This window comes from Echinops telfairi, unplaced genomic scaffold (assembly GCF_000313985.2).
Source record: "Echinops telfairi isolate 266 unplaced genomic scaffold, ASM31398v2 ScPeMD7_18;HRSCAF=68, whole genome shotgun sequence".
NCBI lineage: Eukaryota > Metazoa > Chordata > Mammalia > Afrosoricida > Tenrecidae > Echinops > Echinops telfairi.
The window spans coordinates 12,326,072-12,352,426 of record NW_022103915.1 but is presented as its reverse complement, the minus strand read 5'-3'; the positions used below and the strand labels follow the sequence as shown (position 1 = coordinate 12,352,426).

At 46.3% G+C, this 26,355-nt stretch overlaps 2 protein-coding genes across 2 annotated transcripts in view; both read right to left on the bottom strand.

Moving 5' to 3' along the window:
• TRIP11 (thyroid hormone receptor interactor 11) overlaps window positions 1-26,355 on the bottom strand; it is an 82,947-nt gene that overhangs the window by 12,355 nt on the left and 44,237 nt on the right. Inside the window, exons 12-15 of the mRNA XM_045288118.1 lie at window positions 25,639-25,700; window positions 23,346-23,509; window positions 21,230-21,333; window positions 14,325-14,424 (exon numbers count right to left, since the gene is read on the bottom strand). Of these exons, the coding sequence (XP_045144053.1) occupies window positions 14,325-14,424; window positions 21,230-21,333; window positions 23,346-23,509; window positions 25,639-25,700 (430 nt within the window). The remainder of the gene's footprint in view (window positions 1-14,324; window positions 14,425-21,229; window positions 21,334-23,345; window positions 23,510-25,638; window positions 25,701-26,355) is intronic.
• TPT1 (tumor protein, translationally-controlled 1) lies at window positions 7,889-9,018 on the bottom strand. Its single transcript, XM_004698763.3, has one exon. The coding sequence runs from the start codon at window positions 8,911-8,913 to the stop codon at window positions 8,395-8,397; it is 519 nt and encodes a 172-aa protein (XP_004698820.1). The 5' UTR covers window positions 8,914-9,018; the 3' UTR covers window positions 7,889-8,394.

The window sequence follows — 26,355 nt, the reverse complement described above, 5'->3', positions numbered from 1 at the left end:
GCGGGGAAGGAGCTGATACCAAGGGCTCAAACAGAAAGAAAGTATTTTGAAAATGATGATGGCAACATATGTCCAAATGTGCTGGACACAACGGATGATTGTATGGATTGTGATAAGAGCTGTAAGAGCCCCCAATAAAGTGATTAAAAAAGGGGGGAATAATAGTGGGCAAATGAGGAGAAATATAGGGTCTCTCTATACTGATAAATGGAGAAGTTGGAAATTGTCAAGGATTTTATGTTGCAAGCAATGCCATCGAAGCAGCATTCAAGAGATCAAAACACACGTTGCACTAGTCTGCTGCACAAGACCCCTCTAGAGCACTGAAAGTCAAGGGTGTCCCCTGGAGGACTACGGTGCGCCTGACCCCAGGACTCATGTGCATGTGGAGGTTGACTAAGGAAGACAGAAGAAGAACTGATGCATTTGAATTGTGGTGCCAGAGACTTACATAACCAATCTGTCTCGAAAGAAATACAGCCAGAGTGCTCCTTTGTCTCATGTACTTGGACATGCTGTCAGGAGAGACGGTCCCTGGGGCAGACATCATGTTTGGTAAGGTCGAGGGCACTGAAGGAGGGCAGACTGACAAAGTGGCTGCAGCAGTGGGCTCAAGTGGAGGAGCAAAGGGGAGGATGGCACAAGACTGGATGGAGGGTCTGTTGCACATGGGCCGCCATGAGGGCCGCCCTATGAGAATTTCGTTGGGAAACGTTACCCCAATTGCCTTACCGCCTTGAGCTTGCCTCTTTTTAGGCTTTTGCTCGTTCCCCAAACTCTAAGAACAGTGAAGAGGAACACAACCTGAGTCTGAAAAGGGGTTAAAGAGAGGAAACATTGCCTCCAGAGGAGGACAGACCTAGAGGGAGGCTATGTCAAGAAACAAAAGATTCATATTTTGATGTATTTCTTTAACAACAGTTTCTATGAGTTTGTAGCAAACTTTCTGATTTACCCTCATGAGAGTTCTGTGTGGCCCAGCAAGTGTTCTGGAATTCCCATTCACCGTGAAATTGTCAACAACTTGTAATGAGCCACACAGCTGAGTGCCTTTAACAGGTAAGCATCTTTCTGTTATTGTCTGGCTTCAGGCAAGATCCATCTGCCACTATGATAGTTCACAGTCACAAACACCTCCCGAGTTTCGTTTACAGGGCTTGAAGGCTTAGGACCATGGTCTATTGGGACAACTTGGTCAAGTGGCACAATACGGATCATAAAGTTTATATTAGACACCCTTGTGTGACGAGTAATGGCCGATTGTGAAGAACACGCAGGCTGCCATCTAAGATAGCGACTACTGGCCTCTGCTCAGCCAAAGCTCAAGAGAAGCAGAGACCCAGACTCAGAGAAGGAAGCAGTTCACTGAAGGCTTCCCAGGTGACACCGCACCTCCCGAGATGACCAGGAACTCGAGGGGCCCGACCACCACTGAGTGCTCCAATCAGGACTACAACAAAGAGATCCTGGATAAATGGGAGGAAAATGCGGAATAAAATTCAAATTCTTAAAAAGTCCAGACTTACTGGTCAGTTGAGACTGGACTCCCCCAAACTATCCCCCTGAGATACTCTTTAAACCAGTGTTTCTCAATCTTCCTTATGCCATGACCCTTTCATACAGTTCCTCATGTTATGGTGACCCCCAACCATCAAATTATTTTCGTTGCTACTTCATCACTGTCATTTTGCTATTGAATCGGGCGACCTCTGCGAAAGGGTCATTCGACCCCCAAAGGGGTCTCGACCCACAGGTTGAGAATCGCTGCTTTAAACCTGGAACTCAAACTAGCCCCTTCTAGTGAAACAGAATGGTTCAGAGAATACAGAATATATATACAACCTACGGGTACTGTGCTCCTTTAAAAACATATCTGAGAACAAATGGCCAATGGGTAGCCGGCAGCAAAGATGGGCAGGGAAGGGGGCATGGACATAGGGTATTGGAAATTGACCAGCCAGGCCAGATGAACACATTGACTCATCATAAAATAGGCAATCGATGTTATCGGATCTCTTTTGGTAAAAACTTTTAAACTGTTCAACAGGACCAAATCTTCCTGGGTAAATCAGCACTGAAAACTCAACATCATGGAAAGGAATACAAAAGCCTATTTTTAAACCCTGTTTAAGAAATCAAGCTGTCTAAACAAAGTCCAAATAAAAAGTTTTTTCTTGAAGAAACTGCGTGAACAATGTGACACTTTTAATTTACGTCTCTGGATTCAGAAAGCGTCAAAACCTCCAGAAGGTGAAAGCAACTGGGATGAGATTTCTTCAACTCCTTACCAAGTACACAGTTGGTCCCCGAGCTAATGTGATGCCGAACCGCAGGCATGCAATGGGCAATTTGAATCTGACGAGTAGTTTGACTGCCTTCTGATATTTGAGGCTGGGGTTAGAGGGGGACCACTTAGGATTTTGGGAAAGGGCCTGGAAGAGAAAGTCAGGCGTCTACTTCAAAGGTCCCTACAGGCACCTCTTTTTCCCCAGGCACCCCGACTCTCCCCCATAAGAGATTCTGAATATTTCTCCATGAAAACCAAGGACGAATCCAAAACCACAACTTTAAATCAGAACAGTGTTTACATGGGCAAGCAGAATGAGTCATTCAGAAATGGCTTCTAAGCCAAATACAACCCCCCTGTAAAAGAAACCGGCATGGCAGAATAATGCTTTGGAAGTGAAAGAAGGGGAGGGGGTACGAGACATACCAGCTGCAGCCTCGTCTCTGTCTTACCCACGGATGGCAGCCTGCTCGTCACTGGATGAGAAGTCCACGCCGAGATGAAGTGCCACGGACAAGTGCACACTTCCCAGTGGCATGCTGTACTTCCACCAGGCAGGCACACGGTGCCAGAGGCTCACCAGCGCAAGGCTGGCTTTGGAGAGAACACCTTAAAACACCCTCACAGTCCTCACGAAGACATCTGGGCATCTCATGACTAAGTGCCCTTGGACAGGACCCCACTCCGGCTGAGCAGTCATGTGGCTGACGGAGCCCAGGACTCGAGAGTTGTAGAAGCACTGGTCCTGCTCTGCCGGAAGTCAGCCGCGCTGCCTGCTGGGGACAATGAGCACGCTGGGCTCCAGGATGAGTGGAGTACAAACGCAACTTTCTGAACAACAGCCTGAGTACTCACTCATTCAGTCTGATTGCTTTTCTATTAGTTTTTTTTTTATTAATAAAAGATCATTTTATTGGGGGCTCTTACAAATCCATACATCGACTGCATCAGGCATATTTGTACATAAGTTGCCATCATTCTTTTTTAGGTATTTACTTTCTATTGAGCCCTTGATATCAGCTCCTCTTGTTCCCCTCTCTACCAGCCCCTCATGACCCCTTGATAGATTATAAATGATTACTTTCATATCTCACACTGACCGCTGTCTCCCTCTCCCCATGGATTCTGTTGTTCTGCTCCCCCCCAGGGGGTGTGTGTGGTTATGTGTTGATCATTGCACTCGGTTCCCCCATCTGATTTCTTAAAATAACTAGAGAATGCATCCCTCAACCCAGCCCGCAAGCAGTAGCACACATACAGTTTGGGGTGACTTAGCATGTACAGTTCTACGCCCGTCCCTTCACATTGTCCCACTTGCCACCTCACAGGGAAAATTGAGTCCAGTGTCTTACCTGTGCTGGCTAGCTGAAAAATAAGTTTCAATCAGATACAATAGCAAACCTAATAAGGAGAGATTTAGCCTCTCCATTTACTGCAGTAATAATGAGAGCTCAAGTGAGACGTCGGACGGCCTTTTTGCTGCAGAATTTCACCGGGCACAAAGCACGTGCATTAGGACAGCAAGTATTTTTATTTATTTTTAATTTTTAGCCCAATCTTTTTAAGGGGTGTCTTGTATTCATTTGTTGAGGTTGTTGAAACTTTCAGGATTTTCATTTTACTTGGATCAACCATCAACACCCATAGAAGCAAACATTCCGGAAAGCAACTGATGTATTAAATTGGCTAAATCTGCTGCAAAATCTCTTCCAAGTGTCCCAAGGCAGAGAGGCCTCGGTGAGGATTCTCTATAAGGTGCATGCAAAGAGCTGGACAACGAATAAGGAAGACCAAAGAAGAGTTGATGCTGCTGAATTAGGGGATGGAGTCTCACAGAAATATGTTCTTAAGACGGACCAGTCCCTGGAGAAGGGCATCGGGTCAGGGAAAATAAAGGGTCCACAAAAAGAGGAAGACCCTTGCTGAGACGGAGGGACACTTGTGGCTGAAATGACGGGTTCAATCCCAAGAGCAAGTGTGAGGGTGGCCGTTTGGTTCTGCGTACATGACCCAGAAGCAGCGGGGCAGGTCTAACAACAAGGTGCACTTGAAGGAGATCTGGTGCAAATCTTCTTTATGCCGCTAGCTCAACTGCACTTCCCCACTTCCCCCTCCTCCATCAACTCTTTGGTATGAATTCTGATCATCTGTGCAGCTTTCCTTAACAAGCAGGGAAAACAAAAAGGGGGCTTAGCATGGAAATCAACACTGCGCTGTCATCTCCCCATAGGAGGACCGGAATTCTGTCAGTGAAAAAGTCAGCATGACAATTTGTCACTTACTGACCATCATCTTCAGTGTGGAAAAGATGCCAAATGACGAAACACTTTCTAAGTCACAGACCCATCTCCAATTTATGTCTGGAAGTTCTCTACTGCGAATCACCACAGACTACATCTGGCCCCAAGAAGTGTTTTATTCAGCCCACACAAGGTTTTGACAAAAATGTAAATGAAGTGTCTCATTGAAAAACTGGAATCTTTGACAGAAAAATCCAGATTTCCAGCATGTCCGGGAAGATCTGAAAATCTGGCAGCACCGGGCTTGCATTCCTGCCTGGAGCTGATGATCCAGTGCTCTGCCGTGCACAACAGCAGCGACGCTGGCTACTAGCAGGAGAAACGCTACCAGTGCGTTGTTGTATTGCCACTGTGGCCCCAGCTGGCAATGCATTTGTTACCCTCAAAGCAACCTACTTCTAACCCTGCCTTCCCAGCATGCTACACCAACCCCCACCCCCATCCTTCAATCATTACCAGTCAAGGTGCTCCACAGGCAGTTGCAGATAATGCCACATGGGAACTTCTCCAAGAGGCGAATGCTCGCCTCTACTCCCGTATCTCAGTAAAGCAGAAGGGCCCTCAACAGGATGGACTGCCACAGTGGCTGGCACAATGGGCGCAGGCATGGGACCAATCATGAGGATGGCGCAGGGGGATGTCCACTCAGCACCCTTCACCAGCCTTTTCCATTCTCCTTGCTCAACCACCACCAGTGACCACTGCCAAGGACACTGCACACCATCACCAAGTCCATTCCTTCCAGGCAAAACAATTCACTACAGATACACAGGGGTTGGGGGGGTGGCTTTAAAAAGTTCATGGAAAAATGGAATGAAAAGAAAATGGATTCTAGACCAGAGGATGTACACTGGTACAGATAAGAGCTGGAAACACAGGGGATCCAGGACAGATAAGTCCCTCAGGGCCAATAATGTGAGCCGAGATACCAGGAGGAGAAGGGGAAGGTGGTAGAGAGGGGAAACCGATCGCAAGGATCCTCCCTGGGGGAAGGACAACAGAAGAGAGACACCGGACAGTATAAGGCATGACAAAATAATAATAATTTATAAATTAGCAAGGGTTCATGAAAGAGGGAGGGGAAAAATTGAGGAGCTGATACCAAGGGCTCAAGTAGAAAAAAATGTTTTGAGAATGATGAGGGCAACAAATGTCCAAATGTACTTGACACCATGGATGGATGGATTGTGATAAGAGTTGTACGAGCCCCCAATAAAATGATTTAAAAAAAAGAAAAAAATGGATTTCTTTCCCCACGAACTTTTTGATGGCCCCTTGTATTTGATCATGTCTTTCTCCTTCCCTTTGAACTCTAAACCTCCTGAAGGCAACACCTGGACTTGGTAGACCCAGAACCTATTTCAGTGCATGGTCCACAGCAGATGGAGTCCCTGGTTGGTGTAACACTTAAGACACGTAGCTGTGAGCTGAAAGGCTAGAGGTCTGAGTCTGCCCGCAGACCCCTCAGAAGACAGGCCTAGCGATGGACCACTGCAAAGACCAGCTGCGAAAACCCTCAGGAGCACAAGTCTTCTCTGCCACGCGCGCCCACGGGCTCGCCAGGAGTCAGGGTGGACTGGGTGATGAATGATTAGCAGCGCAGACACACAGTAAGTGCCTGCGTTTCCCCAGCCCACCCTCACCCCCAACAAGGGAGAACATCTGGGACGAACCGAATGCAGGAAAGCAACAATAAATGGCTATGTTCTCAATTACACAGTCATACATAAAGAAACGGGAAGCCTACACATCATCTATGAGCTCACGATGTTCTTTTTGCACAATTTACTTTCCCTTTAAAAGGTGCATGGTGCCCCTAAAACAGAGCTCCATTTCGGCATTCGTTAGAAATACCTTTTAGAGCACAACCATTACACTGAAAGCATTTGATTACTTACCTCACTGATACAAAAAAGTTCTTCTGAACTCAAACCTTGGCATTGTCTAGCATACCCAGATGTTTATATCATCACAAAGTAAGTTTTTAACCATTTATGGCAATTCGGAAAACTGCATCTGGTACTTCTTATATGTTTCCTCCAAAATCACCACTTCTGCCAGAAACATTTCTGAAGAAATCCCTCAAAAGGTTTGGGTAACAAAGCGTCTGGGAATGTATTTGGCCTGTGTTCAACAGGACATTATATGTTTTCTTGTATAAATCACGTCCAGGAAAACGGAATGTCTTTATTTAAAATAAAAACTCTACCACCCAGCGCCAGGAGGGCGTTCCATGAACAACATGCTAGACCTCTTCCGTATCTGCAGTTCGGAATGGAGTTCACATTTCATGCTGCAGATTAGTTTGCACGGGGACTCATTTCACGCATTCTTTTAGATTTTCTTTTCAAAATAGGGAACTTCTCCATTCTCAACTCAGCAAAGACTTGAAAAGCTACAGTCACCGAATCTTCCTAGAGAAAAAAGAAACAAGTACCGAGGCCCCTGAAGCTCGGGTAATGAGGCGGCAGACGGAGCCAAAGAAATTCTCGACGCCGGGAAGATCCAGACTGGGATTGCTTGTGGAAAATGGATTTTTCTTTGCATACTAGAAAATTCAGCACCATGTCAATAACAGTTATCAAAACAAATTATACTATACTTCCTACTTCAACTTTATCCTCTCATTTCCATTTGGGCTGCATTTTCTCTCGAGTGGTGGGCAAGGAGGCAGGGTCAGATGCATGCATGTAAAATGTAGGGAAATGACGCATCTGACCATAAATGGAGCACCAGCCTCTTTTAATGGTTCGCCTGTAGCCTGGTGACATCCCAGGGCCATGGGGCCCATGACATCCCATGGCAAGCCTGTGTGTGCCAGAGCAGACCGGTGCCCCACAGGGTGGCTAGTGACTGATTTTTCAGAAGTACATCACCAGGCCCTTCTTTCAAGGCACATCTGGGTGGATATGAACCACCCACTTTTCCGTAGGCAGGCAAGTGTGTTAATTGCACCAGCCAGGGGCTTCACGGTGTAGTTTCTCCTGGGGCCAATTCCAGAGAAATTCTGATCAACAGAGAAGATCTGACTCAAGATGTACTTCTAGCTGCTTCCTAGAGGGCCGCTGTAACTTGAGATTTAAAAACTACCCAGTGTAGGATGGCATGTGAAGTCAGTCTTACGAACTAGAAATGAACACGTTCAGATCGAGTGTTGTAAAGAAATGAACAGTAAGAGCAGTAATTCTTCCCCCAGCCAACATTTTATCCATGAAAATATTGTAGGGCTAGGAATATCTATAGTACCAGAGAGGTTGTGGGATGACAGTCAAGAAGTTTTGTTTTTGTTTTTTTTTTCCAATTGTATTAGTCTCTTTATTCTTTTGATAATCTCTTCCATTTTTAGGTGATGAAATGCTTAAGGATCCACTTCAGATGCTGGCACCGCTAAAAACATGGTCACTCCCTTTATTTAAACTCAAAATTAAGCCTTTGGATTCTTGTCTCTATTCGGATCCCTGCAGTTTGGCTGTAGCAGGCCTCTAGAGACAGCCTCACACTGCAGCGGCCGGTCTATATGTGGCTCTGGCTTCTCCAGGAGCGCTACAAGGTGAAGTCAGTTTACTGATAGTCAACCAGGAGGCATTCTCAAGTGAGTTTAAATGTATTTTATTTTTAGACAACCTACACGACATGGTTTTTTTCCTTTAAAAAAAAAAAAAAAAGCCTCCGCTCCAAACAAATCAAGGTCAAAAGTAAATGAAGAGCTCACAATGACATCAGTTCCGTTTGTCTAAGTCCTGGTGTCGTGTGGATGAACAGCAGCCGGTTAGGTTGAGAGGCATTGGTCGTGAGTTGCCCACTGTGTTAACATTTTTCCATCTCTAAGCCATCCTTAAAGAAGATCATATATGGGGTCACACCATCTTCACGGTAGTCCAGCAGCGCAACCATGCCATCTGGATTCATGTTCTCACCAATGAAGAACTGGTAGTTTTTGAAATTTGCAAGGATGTTCTTGATTTGTTCTGCAGCCCCTGTCATAAAAGGCTTTACTCTTTCTGGTTTCTGTTCTTCAAGTTTGCCTTTGATTGATTTCATGTAGTCTTTGATGTACTTCTTGTAGGCTTCTTTTGTGAAGCTGGTTTCCTGCAAGTGATGGTTCATGACAATATCAACACCAGTGACCACGGTGTTTTCTGCTGCATCGCCATCGGGGCCTTCAGCTGAGGCGTTACCACCAATCAGGGAGTCATCGATGTTACCTTCGGTCCTACTGACCATCTTCCCCTCCACTTCCAGGCACAGCCCGTCTGCGATCTCCCGGATCTTGTAGATGTCGGAGAACATCTCATCATGGCTGATGAGGTCCCGGTAGATGATCATGATGGCGGCTAAAGGGAGACGGCGGCAGCGCTAGCTTAGGAGGAGCCCGGAGCTCTGAGCGAGCGCGGTGCGGCCGGAGCGGCGCTCGGGGGGAGGGGGGAGCGGGCGGAAAAAAAGCTTTTGTTTTTTTTTTTTAAAGCCTAATATAGGTGTCAGAAGAGACTCTGGGCCTTGCTCTTGAACACAGAGGAGCTAAAGCAAATGGAAGAAAGGATGAGGTAAAGAGCCGAACAGAACGGCAGCTAGAGAAGACCAACCATTATCATGAACCGTGCAAGGACCGGAGGGAACTAGAAAACCAAAAGAAAAGAACCCCCTGGCGTTCCTCAAGCTGAGGGAACTGAAGAAAAGTTCAAGTCCCGGTTACATTACTGAAGGAGTCTACAGTCACCTATAGAATTCAGAAGCATCAAAACATGGGAGGAATCCACAGTGATTGTATCAAAAAGAACCGGTAGACATTCAACCCTTTCAAGGGCAGCACTGGACCAAGACTCAATGGCATCTGTGTTAGTGTGGGTGGACTAGAGAAACAAGTTCACAGACACTCATTGTGTATCAGAAAAGAGTTTTACAACAGATTATGTAACTACCACAGTATTGAAAGAAGAAATTCACATGGGGGGGGAATTTATAAATTATCAGGCGTTCATGAGGGAGGGCAGGTTGGGGAGGGGGAAATGAGGAACGGACATCAAGGGCTCAAGTAAAAAGAAAATGTTTTGAAAATGATGATGGCAACATATGTACAAATGTGCTTGACACAATGGATGGATGTTAAGTATGGTGATAAGAGCTGTAACAGGCCCCAGTAAAATGATTAAAAAAAAAAAAAAGAAATTCATTGAAGGTCTTGGCCAAAAACCGAGTGCCAGAAATTGATGAAACACCACTGGAACTGTCTCAACAAGTTGGCACAACACTGAAAGCACGCTCTCATCTGCAGTGGGAAGTCTGTAAGATGCTACCTGGCCAATCATCTGGAAGAAATCCACATCCACGCCCACTACAGAACAGTGACCTCACAGAGTGCAGAGCAGTAACTGGGCGGCATCACTAATATCACATGCAAGTAAAATTTGGCTGAAGGTAATTAAAAAATGGTTGCAGTAGCACATTGAGAGGGAGCAGCCAGAAATTCACCTTAGATTCAAAAGATGACAGAATGCTAACATCAGATGGACGTTGGCTGAAAGGAGAGACCATCAAAAAACGTTTACTTGTGTTTTATTGACCAAACAAAGGCATTCAGGCTTCAACTGTGCGGACTGTAAGAAACAATGGGCCACCTTGCCAAGAACAGAAACTGCAGCCCTTCTCCCTGTGCCCAGGTGGAACCTGTACACAGACCAAGAGATAGTCGTTCAAGCAGAACAGGACAACCAAGGGTTTCGACCCAGGAAAGGTGCTCACCAGGGTTGTAGCCTTTCCCCACACTTATGCGATTTGTGTGCTGAGCAAGGAATCTGAGGAGCTGGCCCACATGAAGAACATGGTGTCAGGGTTGGCGGCAAGCCCGCTGACAACCTGTGATACACAGACCACACAACCGTGCTTGCCGAAAGTGAAGAGGACTTGAAGTACTTGCTGACGAAGATCAAAGAGGACAGTTTTATGATCAACTCAGCTCAATGTAAAGCAATCAAAATTACAACTGGACTAATGAACAGCAGCATGATAAATGGAGAACTGCAGTTTTCAACGATAGTGTTTTACTAGATCCATAATGAATGCTCATGAAATTCAAACAGCATATTGCATTGGGCAAATCTGCTGCAAAAGGTCTCCTTCTAAATAGAACAAAGGTGTCATTTTGAGGACTGAGGCTTGGCCGACCCAAGCCAGGGTTTTTCAATCACCTCATATGCATGCAGAAGCTGGACAGTGAATAAGGAAGACCAGAGAAGAACTGATGCATTTGAATGACGGTGTTGGCAAAATGCATCAGTACCAACTGCACCACGAACAATCTGTGTGGGAGTAAGGACAGCGGACTGCGCCCTGGAAGAGAGGGTAAGAAGATGAGAGGGTGAGGAGACTTCGTCTCATGTCCTTTGGACTTGTTATCCAGGGGAGCCAGTCCCTAAGTAAAGCAGTGGGGCGGTCAACAAGAAGGCGTCTCAGTGAGATGGAATGGCAGGGCTCACCCAGCAGTGGTGAGAAGGGCAAAGATCAGGTAGGGTGTCTTTCTGCTGTCCACAGGGATGCTGTGAGTCAGAACCAACTCCGTGGCACCTAACAATAACAGCTGTATTTATAGGAGTCCTTGAGTGGTACAAATAGCTGAGCACTCACTGACTTACCCAAAGGTGGCTACTTGATTTTTTTTCCCTCCCTTCCTCTCTCCTGCGTGCACAGGCGCACACTCACAACAGATGCTACTTCGGGAGTATAAGGCTCATTCCCTCCATGCAATGCCCTGACTCATAACGGAACCCTACACTTGCACTGTCTAGTGACCGACGGACCTCACGGCAGATCTATGCTACAGGTTATTATTACCTTAGCTAAAATATCTAGGATCTTGCACAGAATCTGGGTAAAACCAAACAGTGAGCTATCACGACTGCTCAGTGCCAGCATGGCCAAACTTTTCCATACAATGCTGGCAGACAATCCCCCATCCATAAGCACAGTTGCCTGTGCACATTGCTAACAAGATGAACTCTGAGAATGCTTGACGTTGTCAACCATCCACTGCTTTAGCACTGGTGTTCCAAGAACCAGCTCTCTCTGCATACGTCCGACCCAGACAGAATGATCTCAGCTGTGGTGGCAAGGTCATATAGTCCACCTCTTTGAATAGAATAAAATATCACTGTTTAAAGTACATTTCCTAATATTGTTCAAATGGTGAAACTGTAGATCAACTAATCATCGGTCTACAGATGCTTTGAAACAAAACAATAGTTTGCCCCTACAATTCAAATCGCTATGTGCTTTCTCGCAGCAAAAGCCAATCTGTCTTTTTCAAAATTATTTCTTCTGGCAATTTTTTTTTGCTGTCTGGCCAAGTTTTGTGTTAAAAATAAAGTTACAGTATTACAACATCCATCAACATTTAAAGTATTTAATGATCTATGAAAGAAAATATACAGTGAATTTTTTTTTAAGATCAACCAAGCTAATCAAAGTTTCATTTATATTATCAAGTCAGAAGAATGAGGTGGCTTTGAGAAAGTAACATGGCCTTTGTGTTTAGAGATGTAAATGCGATATTAAGCACTTAGGTAATATAAGAAAACAGCCTGTTAGGAAGAGCTCTAAATGCCAAGAATGACTTAGAAACACACCAGAACCCAGCGTCTCTTTACTCCCCCTTCCTGTCTGTACAAAGCTGGCCCCCTGCCTGCCCTTTCAAATACCAGCCATGTAAGCATAATTAAGACATTTTCTTAGCTAATATTGACTGTATAAGGAGTCTAATGTTTCTATTAATACTAATTGTAATGTCTGATGTGCATATAAAAAATTTTTTTAAACCAAAAATACTTTACTGTACAGGATTTACATAGGTATCTGAAGAGAGACTAACTCTAAGGCAGGTACTCTAATAGTATTGATCGACTGAAATACGAGATCGTTTTTTCTTAGTCTTATGATAATTTATTGCGAATGAGGCAGGGCGGTATCTAAAAGGGATGTGGGTCTGCAGGTATCTGTATGACTGAAAGCATAAGTGCCCACACCTACCTGGGCTACTGCCCCCTTTACAGAAAAGCAATTCCTCCCCGGCATCCTGGTAATGAAAGACTTGTACTACCGCCCATCGCTCAGGCAAGGCATTCTGTGGTTCAGTGCTGGTGAGTTGGTTCTGGGCCCGCTCCTGCACCATCCTCACCACTGTCCCTATCCGAGCCCACCGCTGCAGCCACTGTCAAGTCATCTCATCGAGGGCCTTCTGCCTTCATCCTGCCCCCGCCCCCCTCCCCGACCAAGCACGATGGCCTTCTCCAGGGACTGCTCTCTCCTGGTCACATGTCCAAAGTTCATGAGACCAAGTCTCGCCGTCCTTGCCTTTCAGGAGTGTCCTGGCTACACTTCTTCCAAGACAGGCCTGTGGTTCTTCTGGCAATCTGGGGTACTTCCTGCCTCTGCAACCCTCTTGACCTCCAGCACCCTGCAGAGGGAGGCACCCCCCACTACGGGCAGCCTTGATTTGAAAGCACTGTCACAGACTACAGTGTTGTCTTTTTGCCGCCATCATCTACACCCAGCCTAAAGACATTGACCGTTCAGCTGACCACTGGATACACAGGCAGTCCCCAGTGGGTCTCCTCGGCCTGTCTCCTACATTCCCAGATAAAGGCTGTCATTGCACTGGCCTTCAACCTCACATGGCCTTGATGTAAGAACAACGATTGCAACACTTTGTGCACAACACAGAAGACCCTGCCTGACTTCAACGGTGATGAAGACGCACAGAACAAAATACAAGTCAGAGGATAAAAACCATTTTCCAAAGAGGAAGCAATTCGGTGAAGTAAAGATCATGAGCGTTGGTCATGGGGTGGTTCCAACCTCAGTTGCTTGACTACATAAAAGCCCACTGATGCTGCCTTCTTCAGAGCTGCTTATGAAGAACAGATGAAGCGCAGAGTGCAGACCTCACTGTGCACAACATGCACAACAAACACCTCGCACATCACTGTCTCCTCAGCGTCTGCTCTCAGGTCGCAAGATGAGCACTGGAGCATAGGCCTTCCCTGGCTGGCATTTTCACAAAACAGATCACCAGGCCTTTGCCCATGGGTTTGAACCGCCAACCTTTTGGTTAGCAGTCGAGCACTTATTTGCTATTCCTTAGTTCTGTGTCTTGGTGATGGTGTTTCTAACCCAGACACCTCAAATCTGGGCGGTTTTAGGCTCCCCTAGCACCTTTCTGCTGACTCTGAATCGTTACCGACTAACTACAGTCCTGGAATAGTTACCGCTTCCCAGTGACTCCTGAATCAGAAGTTAAATGGTGGGCCTGCCACCCTAGCCAGCGGTCAGTCAAGAATGCACTGTGAACCACCACCAGATGACCTGAAGCCCATCGAACAGCCCTGACCTTAGGGAACCAAGGGACTTGTGAACTCACTTGTAAGCATCAAAGCACAAAATGAGGAGGGCCTGCACACAAGCACCTTGTGCAACGCTCTCTCCAATTCTTCTCTTCCTCCTCCACAAGGCCCTCACCCACGGCTTTAAGGAAGGCAGACATGGATTGATAGGGGGAAAATCATGACCATAAAACGTCAGATTAGTCAGTGGCCTCCAGAGGGATTGCCTCAATCTCCTGGAAGCCCATGTGGGCGGCCAGGGCCAGGGGCTTCCTGACTCGTATGCTCCATCCGTAGCAAACGGAAGCAACTCAGCTATGGGAGAGTGGATTCCAATACTGGCCTTACAGAAAAGGAAAAACCTACTTTGTTTTTTAAGTTCTTCAATTTGCTCTTCCTTTAGATCCAACTGTTCTGTGAGCCTTGATGCGGAATCCAGTGCAGCATTTGCTTCATCCAAACGTTCCTGAAAGGGAGAGAAGTTTATTGAAAAGGATATGGAAAACCGCATGTAATAGAAATCACATATATTTTATATTTACTGTATCATGTAGATGACCACTTGTCTGTCAGTTAGTCGGACTTTGGTGGCTTGTGTGTTGCTGGGATGCTGAACGCTACGTCACTTGTGCTTCAAATACCAGCAGGGTATTCAAAGTGAACAAGGTTCCGCAGAGCTTAGAGACAAAGAACAGACCACAATGAAGGAATCCGCTACCCACTTCTGAGCAATCAGCCTCTGAAAACCTCTCAACCCTTTGAAGCCTACCCACACGGCGTCAAACTGCTGTCAGATACTGGAAACCCGTGACGAGCGGCAGAACTCATCACCCAGACTGCCAGAAGATGAGCCTGGGGGGCAGAGGGCACTCAGATTCCGACGGGGAGAAGCTGCTGTCTCCAAGTAGAGTTGACCAGTGAAGCGGATGGAGTAGAGCCTGTGGAAGTGAGTCGTTTAAGACTCTCTTTGCTGTGCGTGACACAATGGATGTAGGTATGGATTATGATAAGAGTTCTAAGAGCTCCCAATAAAATAATTTTAAAAAATCAAACCTCGCTTTGAAAAAAAAAAAAAAAGATGAGGCTGTTTGCTCCTGTACAGATTGACAGTCTCAGAAGCCCTATAAAAAGGTCATTAAGATAAAATACCAACTTGATGGCTGTCGGTTGGGTTTAGATTTGGGTTTAAGACTGTGGTATAAACCATAGTGAAGAATGTAGCTCCTTTCTTAAAAACCTTTCATTGTGAACTGGGTGAAGCTTTACAAAGCAGATCATCAGCATCACGTTCAACAATGCATACAAAGGTCTCCATTCATCGGGTCAATCCCCTCAATGCACCCGCTTATCACACTGACTCTCAGTGTTTCCTGTTTCCATCCCTCCGCCTTTCCTAACCATCTCTACTTTATCCTTAGGCAAGTGATGCCCTTTGATCTTAAATGTTGAGTATTATAACACAGGGTGGGTTCAGTGCCAGACCTGGAGTGACGGAGAACCATAGTTGGGTGGGTTTTTTTTTGTTTTGGGGGGGGAGACACTGAGTTTCATCCAACCTGTAAACATGGCTGTCTTATGAAAAAAAAAAAGACTTTCATTTGTTAATGGGCCATAACTCAAAATAAGAACAAACAGTTGCAAATATCAATTAACAATCTGAACTTGGAGTTTATGAATCTAGGAAAATTGCAAGTTTAGAAGATGAAATGGAATGCATATAAAGTTCAACATTCTAGGTATCTGTGACCTGAAATGGACTGGTATTGGCCATTTTGAATCAGAAAATCATAGGGTTTACTATGCCAGAAATGACAGATTTCAGATAAATGGGTTGCATTCTCCTCGAAAAGAAATCTCAAAATCTATCTTGACATACAATGCTTTCTGTGATAGGTTAATATCTACTTGCATACAAGGAAATCCAATCAATACAACTACTATTCAAATTTATATACCAACCACTAAAGCTAGTGATGAAGAAACTGAATGCTACCAACATCTTCAGTCTGCAGTTGATCAAAACATGCAATCAAGGTGCATTCATGGCTATGGGTGAGTGGAATGTGAAAGCTGGAGACCAAGAGGCAGGAACAGTAGGTGAAAATATGATTTTGGTGATAGAAATGAAGCTGGAGATAGCATGGCTGGAGTTTTATTAGACCAAATTTTGTAAGACCATAGCAAACTCCTTTCTTCAGCAACCCAAAAAGCGACTATCTTCATGGACTTCTCTTGAAGGAATACACAGAAATTAAATTGACTACATCTGTGGAAAGACATGACAAACTCAATATTAGCAGCTAAACCAGGCCAGAGGTCAACTGTGAGACAGACTGTCAATTGCTGAACTATAAAGTCAGGTTGAAGCTGGAGATGACTAGAAGTCCAAGAGAGCCAAAATACCACCTTGAGTCTGTCCCACATGAGTTCCGAGAACATCTCGAGAACAGGTTTGATGCACTGAACGGTAATGACAGAAGACCTGCTGTGTTGTGACAGGACATCAAGACCATCATTCACAAAGAAAGCAAAAGGCCATTAAAAAGATAGGAATGAAAGGGAAGTTCAAAGTGGATGTCAGAAGAGACTCTGAAACTTGCTCTTATACTGAGCAGCTACAGCAAATGGAAGAAATGATGCAGTCAAAGGGGTGAATACAAAATTCCAAAGGGCAGCGCGAGAAGACAAAAGTATTATAATTAAATGTGCCAAGACCCAGAGTTAGAAAACCAAAAACGGAAAAATATGCTCAGTTTATCTTAAACTAAAATTAAGGGAAAAATTCAAGCCTTGAGCTGCAATCCTGAAAGACTCTGTGGGCAAAATCTTGAAAGATGCAGAAAACATCAAGAGAAGATGAAACGAATATACAGAGTCACTGTACCAAAAAGAACAAGTTGACATTCACCCAGGTCAAGATGTAGCACATGACAAGAAGCAATGGTACCCGAAGAAAGAAATTCAACCTGACCTGAAAACATTAGCCCACAACACGGCTCTAGGGATTGATGAAGTATCAATCGACATGTTTCCACGGGCGGATAAGAACTGGAAGCACACAGTCATTTATGTAAAGAAATGTGGAAGGCAGCTACTCGGCCAACTGACTGGAAGAGATCCATAATTGTATCCTTTCCAAAGAAAGGTGACTCAACAGAAATCTCAAATTAAAGAACAATATTATCAATACCAAATGCAAGTAACATTTTGCTGAAGATCATCCAATAATGGTCACAGCAGTACACTGACAGGTAATTGCCAGAAGGTCAGGCCAGATTCAGACAAGGACATGAAACTAGTGATACCAGTGCTGGTGGCAGATGGATCTTGGTGAAAGCAGACAAGACCTGAAGGCTGTCTACTTGTGCTTTATTTAGTATGCCGGAGCATTCGACTGTGCAGATCACAACAAACTGCGGCTAGGCTTGAGAAGAATGGGAATTCCAGAACACAACATCGTGCTCATGTGGAACCTGTAAATGGATCAAGAAGCAGTTGTGTGAACAGAACAAGGGAATAGTGTATGGCTAAACACAAGGAAAGGGATGTGTAGGGCTAAATCTCTCACCCTACTTGTTCAACCGCATGCCAGAAAAGCTGCATTCTATGAAGAAGAACGCAGCAGCAGGAGTGGAGGAAGACCTATTAACAACCTGTGATGCGATGAACGACCTGTGACGTGCAGATGACACAACCTGGCTTGCTGAAAGTGAAGGACGTGAAGCCCTTGCCGAGGACAGGACGATCAAGGTTTGCAGCCTTCAGTATGGATTGCAACTCAATGTAAAGAAAACAGAGAGCCTCCCGGCCAGACCACCAGGTAAGCAACATCATGGTAATGGAGAAAAGAATGAATTTGCCAAGGATTTCATCTTTATTCAGGGAAATGAGATCAAATGACCCGTTGCAGTCAGTAAATCTGTTGCACAAGACCTCTTTGGAGTGTAGAAAAGCAAGATGTTACTTTGAGGAACACGATGCGCCTGAGCCATGGTGTTCTCAACTGCCTCATGTGCTTGTGAAAGTCGGACACTGAATAAGGAAGACTGAGGAAAGGAATGAATTTGAATTAAGATGCTGGCAAAGAACACTGAGGACCAGGGACTGCCAAAAGCACAAACAAATCTGTCTTGGAAGAAGTACAGCCAGAATGCTCCTTGGAAGCAAGGGTCGTGTGGCTCTGTCTGGCTCTGTCTCGCATCTTCTGGAAATGTTGTCCGGGGTGACCAGTCCTTGGAGAAGGCCATCTGCTCGTAGAGTGGAGGGAGAGAAAAAGAGGAAGGCCCTTGACGAGAGAGTGACATGCTGGCTGCAGCAACGGGCTCGGACATAGCAGTAGTGAGGATGGCGCAGGACTGGGCAGTGTCCCTTCTATTGTACACAGGGTCACACTGAGTTGGAACGGACTCATTGGCATCTTAACAACATATCAAATATAACATACAGATAACATATATGCAATGACATATATTATTGGGGTGAAGTGAAATTTCTTGCTAAGGTTCTTCCATACATGTGTCTCTAACTCTCAACACATGACTGTGGTACTAAGCAAATAGGTGTGTGAAACAGTAATAGAGGTAACAGCACAGCTTTGGTGGTTGTGCCTCTGCGTGTAAGACAGCCATCTCAGATGCAGGAAGAATTCTTGGGACCATCAAGGAAGAACAGCCACCAGCTCATTCTCTCAGCAAGCCCACCTAAAAGTGCTGAAGGCAGCTGAGGCCACTGCACATGGAGACCCGAGGCCAAAGCTAGGGAACTTTGAGACAGAGCACAGGAGTAGCACTAAGACAATGAGGCTGAGGCAGAGGAGGCGGGCTACAGGCATTGCTGTGGACCAATGACTACATCCTTAATGTTTTCGGGTCCTGGCTTTTGGTAACCTGTTGACTTCCCCAGTGAACCCTCAACATTTTGAGTACTGCTGTGAGTTGCGTGGCCACTGCTATGCGCCATCGAGCTCGGCAGGAAAGGAGAGTGCCGTGTGCGAATAGGAAGGGAGGAGGATGGGGGCAGGTCTGACCTCTGCTCGTTTGACAGCCTGTCGTGGGCTGGTGTGGAGATGGATTCTCCTTCACCCTTATGTAGCCAGAGGAGGTTAGATGTGGCCATTTTCTCAATGATATGATTTTAACATCTTTATCCAGTTTTAAGAGTTCATGAGTTTCATAAGGTGAATCCAGGCGCTTTCCATTGCTTATCATTTAAATGACATTAACTTTCAGTTGGGTGCCTTACCCAGCTGTGGCAGCTACATAATCTCCTGGTAACTTGAGCGAAGGGGTGGAGTCTAGCCTGTCAATCAGGTCATAGCCAATGAGGCCTCTGTATGGGCCCGACTTTCTCCTGAGGATTCTGGGAACTCCAATCCTGAGAGGCGGGACAAACTCTCACTGCTTTGTCTTCCTGCTGATAAGCCACATGGAGCTATGCTGATGGAGCCAGAGTCCTAGAGCTGGAGGAGCCACGTGGAGACCCATGCCAGAGCTGAGATGCTTCCACCGCCACTGGATCCACAAGACTTTCCACCCACTGGGCTGTGATCTTCCTGCGTGATCTTCCATTGCATGTGTTGCGTGAGTCTGAAGAGGAATTTATGGACTGGCATTGGACATATGGACTAATATCAGACTCATGGACTTGATCTGGCCTGGGCTGGGATGTTTTCTTACTACAAAAGTACTCTTTGATATAACACTCTCTCTTACATACATGAGTGTCTCTGGATTTGTTTCTCTAGTCTACCGGGCTAACACACCAGCCTTATAAAATTTATCTACTACACACATACATAACATGCATGTTCTAGAGGGAACCGATTACATGGAACTGTGTGTGACCTCCTCCCTGGGGGACAGACAACCGAAAAGTGGGTGAAGGGAGAAGTCGGACAGGGCAAGATATGACAAAATACCCATTTATAAACTATCAAGGGCTCATGTGGGAGAGGGGAGCGGGGAGGGAGGGGAAAAATGAGGACCTAATGTCGGGGGTTTAAATGGAAAGAAAATGTTTTGAGAAATGATGTACAAATACGCTTTACACAATTGAAGTGTGTATGGATTGGGATAACAGTTGTATGAGCCCCTAATAAAATGTTTAAAAAATTAAAAAAAAAAAAAAAAAAAGAGCTTTGCTGACAATAAAAAAATGCATGTTCTACTGTGTGTGTAGAACACACACACACACACACACACACACACTGCAAATGGAAGGTGGCACGAAGAGAATAAGACGCAGAGGTCTTATAGCTAACATCATGTCTTATGTCAGTGATGAGGAAGTGGGCATTTATTATACTGCTATTCTGAAAGTTTATATATAAATTATCTAAAAGCTGTTTTATACCCACTCAATATAATTTAGGAAAGTTAAATTAGGGAATTTAAATGCTGAGAGAAATAGGTCTTCACTTATTTAGGCTATCAGTGTCTCAGAACAGCTTAATCACCAGCTACAACAGGTAAGTAAAGTTTGATTATTTTCCACCCCACGAATGCTAGACTTAATAACAAAGGCAAAAAAATATTTTAAAGGCTGATGCTGCAAATACAAACATAAAAAGATTTAATAAGATAAAACAAATTCTTTTAATCTATGCAAAATATAGTATGCAGTATATTTTATTGAAAAAAATTACACAATGAAAATTTTAGAATATTTTCATTTGTCTCAGAGAGATCTCTAAAATACCCATGGGGGCTTAAAAATTTACAATGTCTGGTGGTGGAGTGGTTACAAGTGGGGCTGCTAACTGCAAGGTCAACAGTTCAAACCTACCAGCTGCTCCATGGGAGAAAGAGGAGGCTCTCTGCTCCCATAAAGGTTTACAGCTTCAGACACCCCCAGGGGCAGTTATGCTGGATTGCTGTGAGACAGGAGTGACTCCCTGGCAGGATGGTTAGCTCCCATAAAGGTTTACAGCTTCAGACACCCCCAGGGGCAGTTATGCTGGATTGCTGTGAGACAGGAGTGACTCCCTGGCAGGATGGTTAGCTTTGTGGTATTCGTGGGCATCTCAGAGGGGCTGTGTCCACTCTGGTCAAGAACAAACGTGTACATGGTGCAGGACCTGGTGGTGTGTTCCTTTTGGACACTGGGTTGCTGAGTCGGAAGCCGCTTGACAGCACCTAACAAGGATCATGCGGGCCTGTCCACTGCAGGAAGCGACTGTTCTATATCTGCTGGAAGTCTGCCCCTGCAGGAGGATCCCACACATAACTTGTTTCATGAATAGCCCCAATGATGAGAAAAGAGTTGCCGTCTACCTGTAATGTGACCAGTTTTCCTTCCACCTTCTCTGCCTTTTTCTTCCACTCGGTGACAAGCTGCTTCTGCTTCTCGAGCTCCACAGAGTACATAGCTTTCTCCTCTGAAGGGGGAGGAAGGGTGCGTCAGTCTTTTGCACTGTGGGCTCTCACTGGAATGCTAACCCACCTGCCCGCCTAATAATTCAACCAACAAAGTTCAAATGCTGTCTTCCCTTAAAGAAACGAACAAAACCCAGTGCCAGGTACAGGAGCACGAGGTCACCCTGCAGCTGGTGCCTACTGAGTCTGTGAGCAGGTTGCCAGGCCTGGAGGAGTGTGAGGGTGGGGGTGGTGGGAGCTGAGCAGCCGGGTGGCAGAACCAGGACCAGGTCGGGGTGGCTCTGGGGCCATACATACAGGCAGCCAGCTGCACCAATAGCATCTGCTTTGACAAGAGGATAAAAACGGAAACCAACCCAAAACCATTGCCAGAGTCCACTCTGCCTCATGAGTGAGCCCGCAGGACTGAGCAGAGCTGTTCACACGGTTTCAAAGGCTGACTGTCTCCTTTGTCGTCCGCAGGCCTGCAGGTGGGTTTGAACCAGGGTTTGAGCATCTGACATCTCGGGTAGCAGCTGGACACTGTAACCACTGCACTACCAGTGCTCCCGTAGCTATCTCCATAACTAATTCACACGATGGTAATTCGGTTGTAAACCCTGCTGCTGTCTCTATTTGTATCGTCAACATCCACAGCCATTCACAGATGGCTCGGAATTGCATGAGGTGGCCTGGTCCTCCTCCTCTGCTCCACGGGAAAGAGCATGACCTCCTGGCACGGCCAGCAGGGGCAAGGGCATTAGTGCCATAGACAGTGACTGAAGCTCCCGCCAACGACAGGCATGTGGGTCACAAAACATTGTAATAGGAGAGGGCTTTAAAAAAAATGTGTGGGAGAAATGGAATCAAGAAATAACAGCAGTTTCCCACACATTTCAAAGCCCCTTCCTAGTGTCTAAAAGGAACCGTGGTGTAGCTTCGGCCACAGCACAGCTCACACACAGATGGTCAGGAGCGTCGTCAGGCACCCTTCTGTGGACAACCCAGGGTCTCGCTGAAAACGTGACGGTGGATATGAACCACCCAGAGACTTCGATGTTTTTTTTCATCGAGAAAACGACTTTTTCAAAGTGCATCACTCCATAAAACTTCATTTAGCTCAAATGTTTCTTTAACAGAAAAAGTATTCACCATTTCATGGTGATGTTGAGTGGAATGCAAGCAAGGAGACCAGGCGGCTTCCTCTGCCTGATCTCACCCCCCTCCTGCCCACCTCCCTGATTCTCCGCTCCCTTCACCACACCATGCAAAGGGCTCTGCTCTGTGGCCCCACGCTACTTTGCACACATACCACTCCAGTGACTGTGACATTTCAGAGAGCAGACCTAAGAGAATCCTTACATTTAAAACTCAAGATTTCAACCACCCAGCTAAGCCTGAAGGCCTAAAACATACAGTTACAGTCTTGTTAGGCAGGCCTCACACTCGCCCATCACCCCTCCAAGCCATGAATTCTGTGCCAACACTGCCTGGGCCAGAGTAGGCTCTGGAGGGGGAAATTGTGAGGGTGGGAGACAGAGAGTAAAAAAAAACACATTTGGTTCTCAGGGCGAAACTGCTGTTTGCTGGGACTGCGACACCAGAAAGGTGCTTTCCACCTGGATTAGAAAATGCACTTAAACTTCAGAGAAGAGAGGCACAGCTAAGAGGTAGTTCATCGTACTTCGAAGGCCAGCCATCAGGCATACACACTGTGAGGGAGGGTTGAACCTCCGACCAATCTGCCCAAGACAAATCATCTTTTCGAGTGTGCCATCCCCCCACCCTGGTATTCACCTCCTTATCATTTGATCACCCTTTGCCATTTTATTGATTTACTTCCCCAACTCTTCCATTCACTTGTAATAATAGGCTTCTACAGCCAAGTTCCAAGTATTACAGGTGTTTTCTGTTCTGGAATCTAAAAGAACTTCTCGATGGCTCCTTGCCTTTCCCCCCTTCCCACAGGTGCCTTTCAAAGCTTGCCCCAGGCACTCCTAAATAGCACACCTTCCCAGCTCCGCTCGCTGTTTACCTTGCTGGAAATGCTCAAGCACCATCTGCAGGTTGGCCAGGGACAGAGCGTACTGCTTCACTTGCTCCTGGGAGACAGAGAGCTGCAGGGCCACTTCATCCCTCTGCTTGGAGACCATGTTCAGCTGCTCCTGCAGAGACTCCACCTGCACACTGGCTTGATGGCTTCAAAGGAAACGAAGGCAAAGTCACATTGGCCTCTGTTATCTACTTGACCAAGAGGGAACACTGTCCCTGCATGTTTCTGCCCCGCCCTGGAATCAGAGTCCCCCTAGAGTCAGAGAGTCCTGAAGAGCTGCTCTGATCTCTGCGCACCCTGTGAAAAACAATTTCAGTTGCCCTTTTGGGAAAAGTGACTTTGAACATATGACATGAATTTTAAAGACCAAGCATTAGACTAAGTAAAAGAAAAAGTGACAAATGTCTTACTTTCGTGGTTCTGGGCTAAAGCGCCCCAAATACAATGTAGCACTGTAATTTGTAATGTACAAGGACTCATGATGGTCATTTTGATGAGCTGCCCCCTGAACAACGAACTCAACGACAGCCTCTTCCTTGTGCCCCTACAGTCCCGGTGCTCACGACTTTGCACAGGCTAGCCCGCAGCTGGGCTGTTTTAGTCATGCTCTTTTACTATCATCTTCCTTTCTGCCTCCAGGACCTACAGCAAATCCCTCCCCTGCCCCAAATGGAGCTCCCTAAGGCACGTAGACAGCACCTCTCCACACTCATCTCGCTATTGTACATCCCTGATGTAAAACTATAGACAATACACGGCAACCGTTGCCCTGGGTTTTTAATAGCCAGTGACTTCTTAAGAGCAGCCCACTACAGTCCATTAAGAGCTAGTGTACTGGTTACGTGTCATGCTGTTAAGCACAAGGTCAGCAGTTCGCACTCAGAAGCCACTCTGTGGGCGAAAGACCAGACCTGCTACTCCTGTAGAGTTACAGCCTTGGAAACCCACAGGGGCAGTTCTGCTCTGGCCGGCATGGTGGCTAAAAGTTGGAATCTACTCTATGGCAGTGAGTTGAGTTTGTTCCTGAAGAGACCTTACCCAATAGCACCCTCTGGTGGGAAGGACAGAAAACTGATCATTAGGAGGGCAGGACTCTGCCCCCAAATGTACCCTGGACTTGATTCAACTTTGCTGGTTAGCAAATCACTCAAAGGGTGATTATGAAACTGAAATGAGGTGTGACCACATTCAAAAAGTTAATAAATACCAGGTGTCACTACTGCTAAGTAAAGGTTCCAAATACCACAATCTGGTTTGCAGATTTGAGCTGTTCATCTAACAAAGAGTTACTGAGAGCTTCTTTAAACTACCTGTAAGGAGATACGTGTGGTGGCAGGGGTACAACATGAAGGCAATTGCCCCGACCCCAAGGAACCTTACACTGACTGGGTGGGCAATCGCAAGAGGCAAGTCGACAATCGCTGGAACCCTCCTGTCAAAGGCGAGAGCCCCACTCGGCAAAAGTCTGGTGCCGCTGAAAAGGCCAACCTCCAGATGTTTACATTTGAGGAGTGGGGGTGCTGAATCCAGCACCTTCCTGAAGGAGGTGGTATCTGAAGAAGGGTGAAGCAAGTCATGGGGGAACTGTTTGGGTTCAAGCTTACGCTCCCAGCAGAAAACCACTATGAATCGAAACATAAGGAGAAACCCGGGAGAGGCTGCAGGTCGGTGGGATGGAGGTGACCGTGCAAGTGAGGCTGAGGCAACAGAGAGCCTGGGCCCGCTGCAAGAGGGGCCGGACCGGTTGTTGAGAAAAGGAGAAACCGGATCACAGCTCTACTTCACAAAGGTTGTTCTGGCAATTAAGAAGGCCCAGTGAAAGGGGGCAGAGACTAGAAAGTATGTGCACACAGCAGGGTCTGAAAACAGGAAGACAGTAAGTGTTACAGCCTGTGCTGTGGCCTTCCTGCCAAAAGGAAAGCACACACACAAATGATCACGCCTTGTTTTAACTTCCGTTTTTCACTGTCTTCCTCTGGAGGCTAAAAGTCCAATGCCCCAGCCCGCTCCCCCAGCAACATGGGGAAAGGGGCGTTCAGAAACATCCTCTAGAAGCCTGCAGTCTCTGCTCCACCATCTCCCTAAATCCCCCTCAGCATCACCCACAGGGAAAAATAAAGATAACGAAACACCGCTCACTAGTTCCAGTTCTCAAAACGTACGCGGCACAGTCAGTGCAGAGTACACGTCTTGGATGTCACGTCAGCACTCTGGGAAACTCTGAAAAGCTGGCCAATAGTCGATGACAGTGTCGAATTGAGGATGGCAATGGCACCCAATGGAGCCATAAACCGCTCCTGCAGCAATCTGACTGCACATGTACTGATACACAGCTGGCTGGAAGACAAACACAGCTCACAAAGAGTATGAGCAGGAGGAGCTCCGATTTGCTTTGTAAGAACGATGTACTGACACACGCACACATAAAGGCACGGAAAGGCACAGGGATCCATTAATCTCTCGGGCAGCTGGCTCTCTGTGGGAAGCAGGAACTGTGGCTTTCTATCATTTTGGATGTCTGGTTTCCCTGAAGTTGAAAATGTGATGTTTCCTGGTATAAGGAGGAAAAGAAAAGGGGAGGTGGTGGGGGGAGACAGACATTTTATTGAGAGGACAATGATACAAAAGAAGAAAGCTGGTCCTTCATCCGTTTTCCTAACTCCAGAGTGCTTTCACACCAGCCTAGTTCTTCACCTGTACTCCCCCCTCTCCGACAAGCTCACCAAGTTCCGACTCCGGTCACTGGGCTAAGAAGAAAGCCACACGCACGCACTGGCACTGTGCGAGCCTGGCACAGCAGATTCACGCCGAATAGGAAGTCTCGGCTCCTCCCGGGAGTGAGGGCTCACTCCTGGGAGGCAGGGAGCCTCGCGCACGGGCTACATCCTGAGCGGTCTCAGGCTGGATCTAGGATGACCGTTAGGATTCCATGAAGTTTGACCGCCGCTCGATCTAGTTCAGAGTCACAACCCTAAGTGTCAGCACCCCCGCC

Coding starts and splice junctions, on each gene's coding strand:
- TPT1 (XM_004698763.3), bottom strand. CDS start 8,913: ATGATCATCTACCGGGACCTCATCAGCCATGATGAGATGTTCTCCGAC.